Source organism: Meleagris gallopavo, chromosome 8 (genome assembly GCF_905368555.1).
Source record: "Meleagris gallopavo chromosome 8, MGAL_WU_HG_1.1, whole genome shotgun sequence".
Taxonomy (NCBI): domain Eukaryota; kingdom Metazoa; phylum Chordata; class Aves; order Galliformes; family Phasianidae; genus Meleagris; species Meleagris gallopavo.
The window spans coordinates 8,240,555-8,255,982 of NC_139411.1; the positions used below are offsets into that span (position 1 = coordinate 8,240,555).

General features: G+C 41.1%; 1 protein-coding gene across 2 annotated transcripts in view; it reads left to right on the top strand.

Annotated features, from left to right (window-relative positions):
• Window positions 1–15,428, top strand: part of ARID5B (AT-rich interaction domain 5B) — a 108,500-nt gene that overhangs the window by 35,074 nt on the left and 57,998 nt on the right. For both annotated transcript variants that reach the window (XM_085229319.1, XM_085229320.1), the window contains one exon: window positions 4,974–5,204. In XM_085229319.1, coding sequence (XP_085085445.1) covers window positions 4,974–5,204 — 231 coding nt within the window. The remainder of the gene's footprint in view (window positions 1–4,973; window positions 5,205–15,428) is intronic.

A 15,428-nucleotide genomic window follows, 5' to 3' on the forward strand; every position in this document is an offset into this window, starting at 1 on the left:
TCTGAGTGGGCAGGGGACCACTTGGGAGCCCTGGCTGTCGTCATTCAGTACTGCTAGCCCTTGCCATCCCAGTGCCTCCACGTAGCCAGATGCGCCGTCCCTCCCTCCCTACCTGCTGCATAGCGATGGTATGGCCACGCCATGCATGCAAGCATGGCAAACTAATTATGATCTGTGCGTCCTGTGGGATGCCCCCTTAGTAGTGGAGCTAATGGAAGACGGCAGAGCGGCTCATACTGCGAGCAGGAGGAAGGCTGATGGACACCACGCTGCTGCTGCTGCCTTCATTTTTGCTCTGCATTCCAAATAACTCCCCTGCTCAATTTGCTACCCACACAGCAAAGCATTGTCCCATTTTATCTGGTTCCCTTGATACTTCCATTGCTTATCGTATGAAGATCTGTGTTAACATTTATCAAAACAAATGGCAAGCCTGGGACCTTTTAAGTAGTTTTTTTAGTTAATAAAACCAATCTTCTACTTCTGTTATGTTAAAAGTACATTATCTTTTTATTACAAACTCTCTGCAGCTCAGTCTGTTTTCCTTCTTGGCAATTTCATGACTGCTCTGCTTGATCGCTGTATGGAGAATTACAAAATCATTAAGGGTGGGGCTTTACCAGCTGACTTACAGTACAAGCCATTTCTCAAAATAACCACAACACTGCAACGCTGATGTGTAATTTACGTCACAGTGTGTTTTTATGAAATAGTTTGCGGCTTGTTCATTTAGATTTAGAACTGAGTATCTCTTCTCTCGCTTTTTAATCACGAGCTTTCTTTTTCTTTTTTTTTTTTTTTACTTTTTAATATTTTCCACTCCTCGGCTTGGCTGGCCTCCAATTTAACAGCTACAGTCAAGAGGAAAAAAAAAAAAAAGATTTTTTTTTTTTTTTTTTTCCTTTCGCCTGCAGTTTAACTGCAAGTGTGTTTTCCTCTTTGATGTATACAATTGTGCTAACTGCCTTGGAAGAGATGGTAGATCTGGGGCAGAATAAATCGCACCGGGTAAAGCAGAGGGTTTATAAAATAGATGCAAAAGTTTGGAATTTCAAACCATAGCAAGCAAATGACGCTATTTAGTCTCCTGCTCTAGTACATTTCCTTTTTAAAAATGACTTTCTGTATAATGTCTTGTAATTAGAACAGGAAATCATTGAGTAACTGGAAGAAGAATAAGAGCACTTAAACTGAAAAGAAAATTACCTTCTGAGAAATTATATTCACAATTTTTTTTTTCCTCTAAATTTTTTTCTTCACGCTGCGGTGTTGGTAATGGTAGTAACAGATGTACCTACTCTTATCTGCATCATTGTTCTGCTGATTTTTTCTGGGAAAAGAAAGATGGTTTTCAGTAACACAAAAAATGAATGGACAGAAAATGGGAAATGCCTAATTACAAAAAATATTCCGTGTCACAACAGAGTAGCAATTAAATTGAAACTTCAATATAATTATCAATAACAGTCGAGCCTGGAGCCGTGCCAGGCGCGTAAAGTTGCTGCTCAGCCTTTATGTGGTTGCTAGGAGCACGGCGAAAAGTATAAAGCTTCGAGAAAGGAATGTCTAATGTAATAAAGTAACAGAAGGTAGCATAAATCATTGTGAGAGCAGTTCGTATTGGCATTATTTTACTTAAATTGGGTTGAAACTAGACATTTAGTCTTACAAGAGGCACAAATTCATATTTCTTCTGAAGAAATAACTCTCTGCTTTCTGAGAAGGAGTGGAGTGTGTGCTTTCCTAACGGAGCCGAATACATATTTGGAGCCTTCTAAGCAGAAATCTTTAAATGTTTGTTTCTGTTGGCATCCAAATGCATTTGCACTAATACGATTAAAGGAACTAAAGGGCAAAATACTTGGCAGATTTTGCAGTTGAGGTAATTAGGTACAGGAAGGAACATGCATAGTTTTTCCATCAAGCTCTATAAAATCATGGTGTGAAGGTCTTTCTAAAGAAAAAAAAAAAAAACAACTAGCTGATGTTGGGAGTAGATTATGGCGGTTAGCAATAACATTGTAGTCTGATGTTTCCGAAACAAGCAAACAAAAAGGAGTTACATTTCTGTATTTCACTGTTCTTTCTGTAAATAGTTCTGGCTCTGGATGGATTTGTTAGGAATGCATGCTTTTAGCAGGCTCTTTTTCTTTCGGGGCTTTTAATTGTCTTGCATTACATATTAAAAATGGTTGTACTGATTTGAAAAGTCAGTTCTTGCATAGATTCATTGTGTTTGGCATTTCATGCATCTCTTACTTACAAAGACAACTTGAAGAACATGTAATCCAACATAAATGCCAGGCTGTGCCAAATCCCGGCTCTCTTTACCCCTCACAAAGGGAACTGTTGGATTACATCTGTGCATATATAGGCAGTGCTTGTAACGCAGGGGCGGAACCATGTGCTGTAATTACAGTTGCTCTGTTTCCAGCTCTGAAATATATAAGTAAATGAAAAATTGACATTGGAGGGGGGTTATTAAAACAAGTAATTACGGTATAAGCATAGGATTAGAGTCATTTCAGTGAAATCTTACAAGCAGCATACTGTAGGTATTATCTTTTACCTTGTTTTCTCTACTGAAGCTACAGAGTGAGACACAGAAATAAAGCACCGTGGTTTGCTAAAACCTCAGCCAAATGTTTTTAGAAATCATGTTATTTTTCTGGATTTTAATGAAATGCAATCAACATTTCAGTCCCCCTAACAGTAAACTCCTTCTGATCATGTTTACCAAAAATATTCAGCAATATACACTAAGTCCACTGCTAAATGACGTGTTAGATTGTGCTAGAAGAGAAATACTTCTTTGGGCTTGTATTTTATTAGGGATTGGTCTACTTTGATTTCTCATTTCTTGTGTGGGTGTGGCTGAGAAAAAAAGTCTTTGTTCCAGGAGCACTGTTTGTCTTTCACTAAGCAAATCTTCAGTTTATTCAGTCTTTATTCATTCTTAGAGCTTTCTGTTGAACACAGAGTGAGCGAATAAGGAGAGGAAAAAATGCATCATGAAGTACTCAGTGTTGCACAAGCATGGGTAAAAGTGATCCAATGAAAAATTGCGTGACTTTAATTTATGCTGTGGGTTTGAGTTAAGATGCTGGTCTGCAGGGTTAGGAAGTTTGTGTAATTCTGTGCAGAGTCTTAGAGAAATTTGTCTAGAAAGTAATGGTTTACTACAAAGGCTTATGGAACATACGTTTATGTGCACCCTGTTTAAAAAGCTGACCACATCCTGGCTTGAGAAAAGCGTTGTCAGATCAACAGATTCAGCTCACCGCTATCTACACAGAGGTATAAAGTAGTAATAACGGTCAGGCAGGCATATATGAAACTCTCAGAGGAGCTAAAGGATGGATCGTGTTCTTGTTAATTCCTAGAACGGTTTTCCTGATCTGATTTTAGGGTTTGCTGATAAAGAAGAGACTGGCCTAATCGCAGGAGCAGTTGTCCCGTTGTTTTGGAGGCTCATGGGACACTTACTGAGATTGAGGCATGGCCACATCCTTGTGGCTGAGCAGAGATGTTAGAGCCAGAAATTTCTCAGAGAAGTAACGTAAATGTTGTTTACCACAATGTATTACTCTTACTTTGGTACACAAGTAGTTTCATCTTCCCACCTACCTCAGGGCTGTGGGCAAAGTTCTGCATTCAGGTGCTGTGCCCATAAAAGCAGGGCTTCCCCAGCCCCTTGGCTGTGCTGAGGTTTTTGCAGCGTCGCATTTGTCTACGGTGGTGACATTCTGGACAATCTGTCTGCTTCCAGAGACTTCTGAAAATGTAGGCTTTTGTGTGTCAACATTTCCATTGCCTCACGCAAATCAAGACGAGCTGTGCCTTTGTATTTAGCTGGAAAGAGCTGATCTGACATTTCTTTCAATATCTGAAGTGATTTTTACTTTAAGGCTAAGAAAGATGATTTCAGTATTAGTAATGGGATTAAATATTAGATCTTTTGTCTCCGTCAGAAGAAGTAGCTGAGTTATTCAGTAATCAGGATAAGCAGAAAATGTAAGCTGCACTCTTTTGCTTTGTCTTCATTGGCATGCAGGGGAAGGCATGTTCAGCTGCCCCACCTGAGGAGATAAATGAGCATAAAAAGAAGTGCTGTTAAGTACTGGCTGCATACCTGCAAATGACTAATTTCTCATGTTTGCATCTCTGGATTTTTGCTGTTAGGTTTCCTGCTGGTTGTCATGTGATGAAACTTGATTGTGATAGTTCAGCATCCGCCACCTTTATGCCCAATATCATGTAAAACTCAGGGGAACGGAAAGAAGTGCGCTCAGGACTGCTTTACATTTTGAGTGTACCTTTCAACAGTATGAGCTGCTCGGAAATTCATTTGCTCGCTGCCCTCTGTAGGTTTTTTATTGCTGCATTTGCAGTTAATATGAGGAAAGTTCACTCCACCTGTTGCGCCGCTTTGCACCACTGTGCGGGTCGGAGCAGCTCTGCTCCTGTCCGTGGCCCTTTGGTGGTTGCCAGTATCAGGCGCTTCAGAAGAGCCTTAGTTGCTCTGCTGTCTGGGGCTCACGTGTTATTATTTTTAAAAGGTGTTAGGTAGTGTCAACATGAGTTCAGTGGGGCTGTATAGAGAGCTGAGTGAAAATGGCAGATAATATTTCTATCAAAGCAGCCAAGTTGGCAAAGGATGGTGAGCACTTTGATTCAGGCAATTGGCCAGCTTGTTCAGAGTGGGGTTTCCTTAGTCAGGTGGAGTCCCTTGTGGGGAAGCATGACAGAACTGGACAGGAAGCCAGAGAAGAAGCTGTTCCAATAAGTGTTTTTAAATATTTCTATTTTTAACCTTTCTTTCAAAAACAACCATGTTATAAAAGATGGGTCTTGAAGATAGTGAACTTGGGGCCCTGGGTTTTCCGAGCTGCTTGACAACAGCTTTGTCCTATATTTTTTCTGATGTAATAAGAGTAATTCTCTCTTTTTTTTTTTTTTTCTTCTTCTTCCAGGTGAGGATGATGAAGATTCAAACCTGCTAATTCTCAGCTACCCACAGTACTGTCGCTATCGTTCCATGTTAAAGCGCATTCAGGACAAGCCTTCTTCAATACTAACAGACCAGTTTGTTTTAGCCCTGGGTGGCATAGCAGTAACAAGCAAGAACCCCCAAATCTTCTACTGTCGGGATACATTTGATCATCCAACCCTTATAGAAAATGAAAGTATATGTGATGAGTTTGGTAAGTCACTTCACAGCTATTTTCTTTTCACATGACATTTTTCTTCTTCTTAGGTGTCCACCAATTTTCAAGGGGGAAATGTGATTCCTTTAAAGTGAATCAATGCTATTTACTGTTTGAAGTTTTAAGTACCAAATGTGCTCTTTCCTCTGAGTCTGAAGGCTTCTAGCTACTGCTGATCTCACATTTGCAGCTTGAGTTTATCACAATCAAAGATAATGTTACATGGATAGAGTATGTAGCACAGTCACTCAGTACAAGTGAAAGGATCCCTTGTCTGGATTTGGAATTTATTTACCTTAACCATTAGCCTGTGGCCTGTGTCTTTGCAGAAGCTTTACAATGTGTGTTGTTTTGTTAAAGCCATTGTTGGTGCTGTATGCTAATAAATGCAAAACAGGAAAACTCCGTTCACATCCCATTCCTGCTGCAGAGCACTCATCAACCGTGTATCTGCTCTATGGGTCTTGAACAAACGTCTGCTACAGACTGTGTGTTTCTGGCCTTCCCGAAAGATGTTTTTTTTCAGCAGGAGTTTCAACTAGGAGTTTGATTTTCCATGTGCAGAGGCAGTTCTGAGAGGTGATCTCTTAATTCAAAAGGTATAGAGAATACCATGCCACTCCAGGGGAGTCTGCAGCACCTCACAGTTTGGGGAGAGGGGGCTGCAAGACGAAACTCCAATAGCTGCCATGTAATTTAATGCTTCGGTTTTGTTTTGCTTCGCGTTGTTGAGTCAACCCAAGTGCAGGGTTTGTACTGGTGAAATGTGTCAGAATGCATATTCTGCACACACACAGCTCAGCTCTAGTAATGGGTCCAGTGTAATTTCTTTAGTAAAGTGCCTATGCTGTGAGAATCAAGTTTTATTACCCTTACTACTAGGTGGATGAGCACCGCGAATCATGCTGGCGAAATCTCTTTGTGTAGCGGTGGGCTGCACCTTTGCTGTGGGCTCCGTACATCTCTGCGAGGAAGTTCTGTGGTCTTTTAGACAATTTTTTAAATGTGTTTAATCCATAATAATGGGAGCAAGAGGGAAGGCGCTCAGCAGTGCCTGTATTGGGAGAGTAACATCCCGCTTTGTCCTAACCCTAGCATGTTGGTTACTGGTTTTGTGCTCAGTCAGGCCTTTGTTGTGGTGGCACAGAGGAGCGCCAGCTCAGCAGGTTGGGCTGAGGCATTTCAGTGGTGTGGAAGTGCTCCTTTACCGTGCATAGAGTAGCTCCAGGCAGGTAGGAGAGAGCTGTCCTCCTGTACTGTTGTCACTGGAGCACGCTGCTACTGTGAAGAGTTTTAATTTTGTGGTGTTGAGCTATTACAAAATTAGGTCCAAATTGTCAAGTCCTCTTACATTCACACCAAACATTACAGGCTTTCAATTATGGTTATAAATGTTGGTTCCTCTTGAGGATGGGGAGGTGGAAAAAATGAATGAAATATCCGGGAAATTTGGTCCAATACCACAGTAGTATCATGTTGAGTTTTATTTACTCTGAGCTTTAGCTTAGAATATAAAGTTCAGTTTTAATTGACTACCCTTCTCATATAGGAAAGGTTATTTTAGGCTTGAAGGCGTTTGATGAGCATACCATCTGTTTTCTGCAGAGTATTTTATTCAGGGTCATTCCTTGATTACAGGTTTGTTGAAATAGTTGGATCCATAATGTAAGTGTATCATGGAATATTAGTAATAGATGAATCAAAAAGATGTGGAGTGATACAGAAACTATGCTCAGTGAACCATAGCAAGTGCTTTGTTCAGTCTCTGAAAGCTAACTATGCCATTCTCTTGACCTTTGCGAGGCAATTATCTCATTATCAAACCAGAGCCACAGAAATCTTTGCCATAGAAATTAATAATGTGTATTTAAAATATAGTTTGGTTTAAAAAGCAGATTTTCTGAATGCCTATTAAAAAATAAAAAATTGACTATTCTTTAAAAATATTTTTTACAAAAATAATGGATGTAAAATTTGCAAGCCCTACTGTGCTAGGAAGGAAAAACTAGCCAGTGTATGGTTCCATCACTATATTGCAGAGTGTACGGTGTCAATTATACTACCTTTGTTGAAGGCAATAGGCAAAGTGCCATTTTATCCCCTTCTTTGCTGGCAGGACAATGAAATGTACAACAGTTCATTATACAAACAGTTTATGTTGATATCATGCAGATTGATGTCACATGTGGAAAGTGATGACTGCTAGAGCTAAACAGAGGCAGGGTGGTATAGTAGATAAATGGATTACTCTAAGGCACTGGTATTTATCAGTCAAATCTGAGGGAGAGACCAGATTATAGAAATGTGGCTAAAATTCCAGCAAGAGAATCCAGACCCACTTAATTTTGAGAGGCTTGGCTATTTCTTTACTTGCAAATGAAAGAAGTGTGCAGAAAGATGAAGACGGGACCATGTGTGTTTCCCCATCGCCTGGAATTCCTCAAAATCCAAAGCAAACATAAAATTTGGGGTAGTGTGGATGAAAAACAGCTTTGTGAGATCCCAAGACTTCTGACGAGGATGCAGGGCTCCTTCAGAAACTGCTGGGTGAAGTGCCGCACCCTTTCTGAGCACTGTCACAGCATGCAAGAGATGCAGCTAATAGCAAGGGGACACCAGAAAAACCTCTACAAAGATCCCCATTCACTGTGGTGTGTAGTTGTTGTTCTTGTTAGGCAGTTTTAATGGAGAAAAGTGTTTTTCCAGGAAGTATTATCCCTGATTTTATTACACCTTTCTAACAAAAACATTTTGTTCTGCTCTGATTCCTTCTCATCTCTCCACCCTTTTTCCCCATTCTGAGGTTAACAAAAAAATAAATAAAGCAGGAAACGATCAAGTTTTGTTGACAGAAGTTCAGGTGGAAACTTCTGGGTTTTTGATGTGAGATTTTTGTCTCCTTAAATTGGAAAGGCCTGTAGATGCTGTGCATCAGCTCCCTCCAACATGGCTGGAGGAGATGGCGTGAGGTGTTCCAGGCCTAGCTGCTGCAGGCCATCCTGTGTGGATGGCCACTGTCCATCATGGAGCTCCAGCTGTGCCTCCAGCGTGAGCTGCCACCACAAATACCTGCCAAGGGGGCTGGCACCTTGGAGTCTCTGCCGGCATCTGCGCAGTCATGGTTTCTCTTCAACTCCATGTCATTGCTACAGACAGTTGTCAAAGTTGTTGGAGTTAGCAGCCCCTGGGGCTGCTGCTGTGGAATAACTTTTGTAAATACATTTAATTTACTAGCATTTGCTGTGTGATCTGTGTGAACTGAGGCTGTTTAGTCTACGGAAAAGGAGGCTGAGGGGAGACCTTATTGCTCTCTTCCAATATCTGAAAGGTGCTTACAGCGAGAGCGGTCTCTTACAGCGAGAGAGAGTTGGTCTCTTCTCACTGGTGACAGGTGACAGGACGAGGGGAAATGGCCTCAAGTGGCGCCAGGGCAAGTTTAGGTTGGATATCAGGAAATACTTCTTTACTGAAAGGGTTGTTAAGCAGTGGAATAGGCTCCCCAAGGAGGTGGTTGAGTCACCATCCCTGGATGTGCTTAAACCATTTGGATCTGGTGCTCAGGGACATGATTTAGCGGAGGGTTGTTAGAGTTAGGGTAGTATGGTTGGGTTGTGGTTGGACTCAATGATCTTTAAGGTCTTTTCCAACCTGAGCAATTCTATGATTCTATGATTCTATCATACATGCTGCAAGAGCAAAGGAATGAAAAAACAGGGGTTCTGATAGTTTTCGTTATAGATCAAAGAGACTAGCTGGAGACCAAGCTGCATGTGCGGTATCCAGAAGATGTGTTTGAGGACTCTGGGCCAGAAATCAGTGTGCAAAGTAGTTGCTACAACAGCATGCAACCTTTCAGTGCTTGCCTACCTGACTTGATCTTCTACCAGGCCTGCACCTACTCTGCTGCAAGAAAAGACTTCCAGGGCTCATTGGTGAGCGTGGCTTCTTTCCTCAGCCAGCTGTGGGCTGCATTGCAGAAGGCACATCAGCCCCTACTGTGCACAGCTGTGTCCCTTGGCACAGTCTCCACAGGCCTGGGACTGCACGGTGCTGCAGGAGCACGAGAGTCAGGTGAAGGTGGGTTTCTGTAGCTCCATCACCTTTTCCGGGTGAAAACCAACGCAGAAAGATTTGTCACAGTGCTTTGCTGAATGAATATTGTAAATCCTGCCCACAATGGATGAACCAGAAGCTTGTTGTCCATTTTGTGTGCATGGGTTTGATTGCTGTACAAACAAGAGTGTGAGGGAAAACACATACCTTCCTTCTTCTCATTTTTTTAAAAATACATTTGGTAAATTTTTTATCATTCTGGCTTACTTTTGTAGCAAGCTGGGTCCAGTGTGCCATTAATAAAGCTATTTGGTCCCTGAGGTGCTGTAAACACATGTTGGCCCCTGAAAGAAGGTTAAAAGTTTTATTCTTTCCTGTAAAGGCTAATTTTTTGTAAAACAATTCATACCAAAAAGTGAGAGAACTGCATCCTGCTGTTGTATTAATATCATTTTTTCTTCTGAAAGAATTAAACTTCTGCATTTTATTATAAGAGCAATGCAGAAAGAATCTTCTCTTTACATAAGTGATGCATTGAGGTGTTGCAGTCCCCACTATCCTTCTCTCCCCCTTCCTCCCGAAAAGCTAACAACATGTTGCTTGCATGGGGAAAAACCATCTACATTCAAAACAAAGCAAAAACAACTGTACCTTGACCAGCTCAGATCTCTCTGCTGAGCAATACAGAAAGCAGATCATCTCATTGCTGGGAATGAGTTGGAGTGAGGAATGACTTTCCTAACCTCTGGGGTTTTCTGGGATATTTTCAGGACTTACCTACTTTCTTGTCATAGGCCATGGAAACAGGGCTGCAAAGAAGAGAGGACTGTTTAGAGATAGGTCAAATACCACAGACAACATGTAGGATGGGAGCTGATGGCTTCAAGATATGGAGTGGTGTGGTACCTTTACTCCTGGAGCAGCTGAAATTTTGTCCTTGCTCTCATTATGCATCTGAACTATGAGTTTGTGACTCATAGTTAAAATACGTGGTTTAGGGGGTAAAAGATAACAAAACAAAACCAAAACAGGGAATGAAACTTAAAAGAAAGGAAAGGAAAGAAAAAAGAAAGAATGTTTCCAGTTTTACTGTTGATGACGCTCTTTATTTGTGTGAGTCAAAATAATCACCCTTAAGAATGAATGTTTGGAGTTTTTTATGTTTTTCAGCAGAAGTAAAATGTCAGCATTTCTGCTGTTGACAGTTTTGGTTACTTCCAAGGTAATGTATATCAGTGTAACTCAGCAAGGCCAGTAGGAGCTTCCTCTGATTCTGGGTCTTAGAATCTCAGTTCTTCTAAATCTTCTCCTATCCCATTAGGGATCACTTGTCCAGAAGGTAGGCACACTAATATTCTTACCTCTTCAAGATTTCCTTAGTCTGTATCCATCTGCTGCTTGAAATCTCAGCTGAATGTCTTTGTCAGTGTAGCTCATAACTACATTTTAACAATCAAGAATAGGTCCCAAGTTAATTTAGCCAAAATTGGTATCTGCTTGATGTGGCAAGCTTTCATTCTTCGTAAGAACGGAGCAAGCTCAAATTTAATCTCCAAAACTGGCTAGAAGGAGTGTTTTATCACTCGTACGTTTATAGTAACTTAACGAGTCATAGGGATATTTAATCAGCTGGTATTAGCTGTGATTAACTACAAGATTCCCATGAGTGTGCCATCAGTCCCCCACCTTTCGATATCAGCATCCAGCATGAAGTAGTGCAGGCAGCTCAACAATGGAAGAGCCTTTTTTTTCCTTTTCTTTTTTAATTCTGCATTTTTGGAATGTTGTATGTCTTGTGCACAGAGGGGTCTCCTATCCTTTGCATCTCCTAGGCAGATGGACACCCAGCTGGGACGGGGCAAAGGCTCAAGCTGGTTGGGCACTGCGCCGGCTGAATCTCATCCTGTGTGACATCCACACTGTAATGGTGGAAATGGAAGCTTGCTTTTTCTCCCTTTAAAAAGCACTCAAAAGCTCTAAAATCCTCTTTTTACCTCTACGCTTTCTTCAGTGGCTTTTTTTTTTTTTTTTTTTTTTTTTTGGTTTTTAAATAGATGCATGCAGGCTATCTTAACATAAAAATTGTATTAGAGTGGGACCACTGTTGATGCTCCTCTGATAAGAGTGGAACATTGAAGCAGTTACAAATGTGATGGGAAGAGCATGGAGACTTTCTTTTAGCATGTTGCTGGGGCCTCTTTAGATGGAGCTTTGTGGTGGCATCTCCAGGAATCTGAAAAACATGCAGAACTTTTCCTACACCCTGGGTAGTGTGGCTTAGCTAAATATTTCAAATTTTAACTCTCTCAAAACAAAAACAGGACGTAGCTGGAGGGGAAGTAGTGATTAATGTATAATAATGCTATATACAATGTAGATAGATAAATGTACATTTCCTCCCCCTCACGCCCCACCTCTGCAAACATAAGCTTTTAGCCTGAAAAAGAAAATCTGGAAATGTTCTGGATTCTGGTCAGACCTCTTTCTTATTTTGTTAATTCAACTGTAGAGTGAGATATTAATGGTCCCCAGATGTTGTTTATAATGATTGATTTTTCAGTTGTGAAAAAATACTTGCAGTTTTTTTAAACAATTGATATTTTCTAGTGTGCTCTGCAGCATTTGAATAAAATGTCTGAAGGCAGAGCTGTTTATATGCTCAACATAATTGCTTCTGTTAAGTGATTTCTTCATTCTTAACATTTTTAGCTCTAATTGCTTTTCCCCCATACATCTAAAAATAAATATTTGCAAGTTTTGCATTCTGTCACTCATTGAAATGCATAAAATATTTGTATACTCAAAGCAAAAAGCACCGATAGGGGGTCACATTCTGTCTCACTGAGAGTGGTGTAAATCCAGAATGACTCCCTTCACTTCAGCAAACGTTAGTCAGGTTTTCACCAGTTAACTAAGGGCAGAATCTCACCCAATGTTAACAGCGAGCTGCTAAGTGAGCATAAGTAATGTGTGGTAAAGTAAGATAAAATGCCTTCCTGTCTGTAAGAACTTCAAAACAAATGCTGTTTTATTTTTACTTTTTGTGTGTGTGTGTGTGTGTGTGTGTGTGTGTGTGTGCATTTTTAGTAGCAACCACAGCTGTAACCAGGATAAATACTAAGATAGACTATTTCTCACTCCATAAAACCAGAGTCAGAACTCCTGTAAGGCCTGCTTCTGCGGCACAGCTGGGGTGCTCAGTGCTGCTCCATCCCTGCAGGCAGCAGACATGGGACGTTGGGCAAGGGGGTACCTCTTCCTCCTCCCCCACCTTCTGCTGCAGCTGCTGGGGCCAGGCATGGCCAGAGGCTTGGCCTGGGGTCTTGGGCAGCACTGACATGGCTCAGGGTGATCCGTGGCAGAGCAATGGTGCTCCTACTTCCAGTCCAGTGCTTTTACGTGGAAGGCTCCTTTCCTTTTCTGTGTTTTGGTTGAGTAGTGGGCACATGACACTGTACTGGGGGGGTTGCGTGTTTCCTTAGTCTGAGCTCGGCAGAGGATGAATGCATCCTTGCAGCAAAACAGGTTTAGGGAGTGTGCCACTTTTCTGTGCGTGATCAATGTGAACTATCATGTGGGCTTTGCTATGTGTTGCATGCGCCCTCTTTCTTGGTGGCCATTCACCAACTGGTGGTAGATGTCAGCTGTGTGGCTAGTTTTATATTTCCCTCATCAAAATCACTTTTTGCCCTTACATCAAAAAGCAGCCCGAGCCGAATTCATCACAAGCATGAGCGTGATGTCGGAGGTGTGCAGTTGCAATGCTGGAACCGTCTTCTTCTCGTTATTATCATTTTGAACAAGCACTCGTGAGAGCATCCTCACGTGAGTGTTCTGTGCCCCAGTGCCCAGGGGCCATGGGACTGCGCTGCGGGGCTGGGTGTAGAGCAATAGGCCCGCCTTCCTGCCCTGCGAGCAGAAGGAGAAGTGGTTTGTGTCAGAATATGGTCACATTCTTCTGATTAAACCCGCTCAAAAAAGACAACATTGTAATATTTTCCAGCGACTGTTTATCATGAATTACGTCAGCCTCGGTTTAAATTGCTATTATTTCTCCTTAATGCTTCTTGGTGCCTGCATAATTTACAGCATTGGCAGCTGCGGGACTATGAAATAACCTTTCACAACCACCATACAATAGTAAAGAACATGAAGTTTTTGTTGTTAATTATTATGGGTCTCCTTTAACTTTTTTACAAAGTGACATAAAATATTGTTGAGGTATTTATGGTTAAAGCTACTTTTACATGGATCTATTTTGCTTCTGGCTAGTTCTTAACTAAAGCAGTCATTTGTGGTTATTATGCCTTGGGAGATATTATGTCAGAACTGGTTTAGGAGTATTATTATGTATCACATGTCATATATTACATGTCAGCACTTGAGGCTGTCTTTCAATAAAAACAAATGTAATTTCAGTTAATGGTCTTTTAGGTATAGGCCATTTGTAAACTTACCTGAGTTCATTTGAAGGTATACTAAAAAGCTTTGTTCTCTCGGAGTGCACTTGAGTAATTTCATTTTGGCTATGGATGGAATTTCCAAAATATTTGTCATTATTTCAGTCGGAGGGTACTGCCTCTAGAAAGCAAACAGTTTCCCAATCCCCAAGTTAATGTACACATTTAAGGAGCTGTAACTGTTACTCATTACTTTGTTTACTTTTCCCCCTTTGAGCTCCTGCTTCCTGGGTTCCCCAGTGTGGGGCTGGGGCAGTATCCCAGGCAACTAAGCCACCTAATGATGATGCTGTGTGGCACTGCCCAAATGAATAGCTTCTATGTCCAGAGATAATCCGTGGGAGAAGGGTGGCAGAAATTAAAGGTTGCAGGCAAGTTTTAAGTTTCCTTGAAGTTGCATTTCAAATCTAGAAAATGCAAACTTAGACAAAGCAAACTTTGAATCAGTATGTCATTCCCCGTGGTCCCAAATACTATGCATATTTTCCAGTACTTATTTGAAGCAAGAGATGAGGCGTACAGGGTGTGCCAGAATTATTACAAAGAGTGAAAACACATGAATGACTCATGTGAACTTCTTGTTGTTTTTATTTCTTTAGCATCTAATTAGTTAATTACTACTACACCAAAGGAAAAAAAAAAAAAAAAACTAACAAAAAGAGATGTGATTCCTCTCCCCCACCTATGTTTGAGCACCATAAAAATGATCAAAGCCTGTGTTTGTCCCTAGTTCCATTTTACGCCATGGGGCCACCGGTTTTGGTGGCTTCACTTTTGGGAATGGAAATCCTGCTGGGCAAAAAATGAGTCTCTGTCCCCGCACGGACAGGCAGGCGGATGGTGCCAGGGTGCCAGTGTGAAATTAGAACGGGAAGAAAAGAGCAGGGGGAGCATCTCGTGTGCTACTGGGTTGGAATTTAATAAGAGAGACATAAAATGGAGTGGAATTTGCCTGGACACTGCAGGATTTTTTAATATTAGGCACCATGCTTGATTTCCCTGGAAATGAGTGAGCAATCTGAATTTAGAGTTGTTTGGCGAGGGGAGAGTGCGTTTCTTTTTCTTTTTTAATCAAAGGCATTTCAGCAGCCGATCCAAGTGAAAAGGGGATCTATCATTACGTAAGAATGTAGCAAACTTTCCCGTTTAATGAATGAATATTAGGTATTTCTGAAGCAGATAAAAGATGGTAAAAGAGAGAGACAGAGCTGACGTCTTAGAGATTTTAATAAAGATTGAAGTTAGTAGTGAAAAGGTCAAAGTGCCATTTGTTGAGCCCCTGCTTCTGGCACGGTTTCAAAGCTTGCAGTGCTGACTGTGGGGCTGTGATGTGTGTTAATGAACAGTTGTGGCACTTAACTGAGATCATGGGTTGGTCACATGAATATATATAAAAGATAGGAGCGGAGATTTTTTCCCCCTTTTCGCTGCAGTTTGTCTGCTGGAAGGACTGAACAATTAGAAGAAATGTTTGAAATGTTTGAACACCATATAAGTCCCCTAGTCCGTAAGGAAAATGAGCTAGGAATAATAGAATACTGCTATAGTTAAATATAGTTATTCAAAATTGTTTTTAGCTACAGATGTTATGCCATTTTAGAAACTTAGACTAAATAATGTCAGATCTTGTTTGCTTTTTTAGTATGTTACTCGTTTATTGGGAAATTCAGAATTTAAAACAGCTGGGAAAGGGTTTGGTGTTCACTAA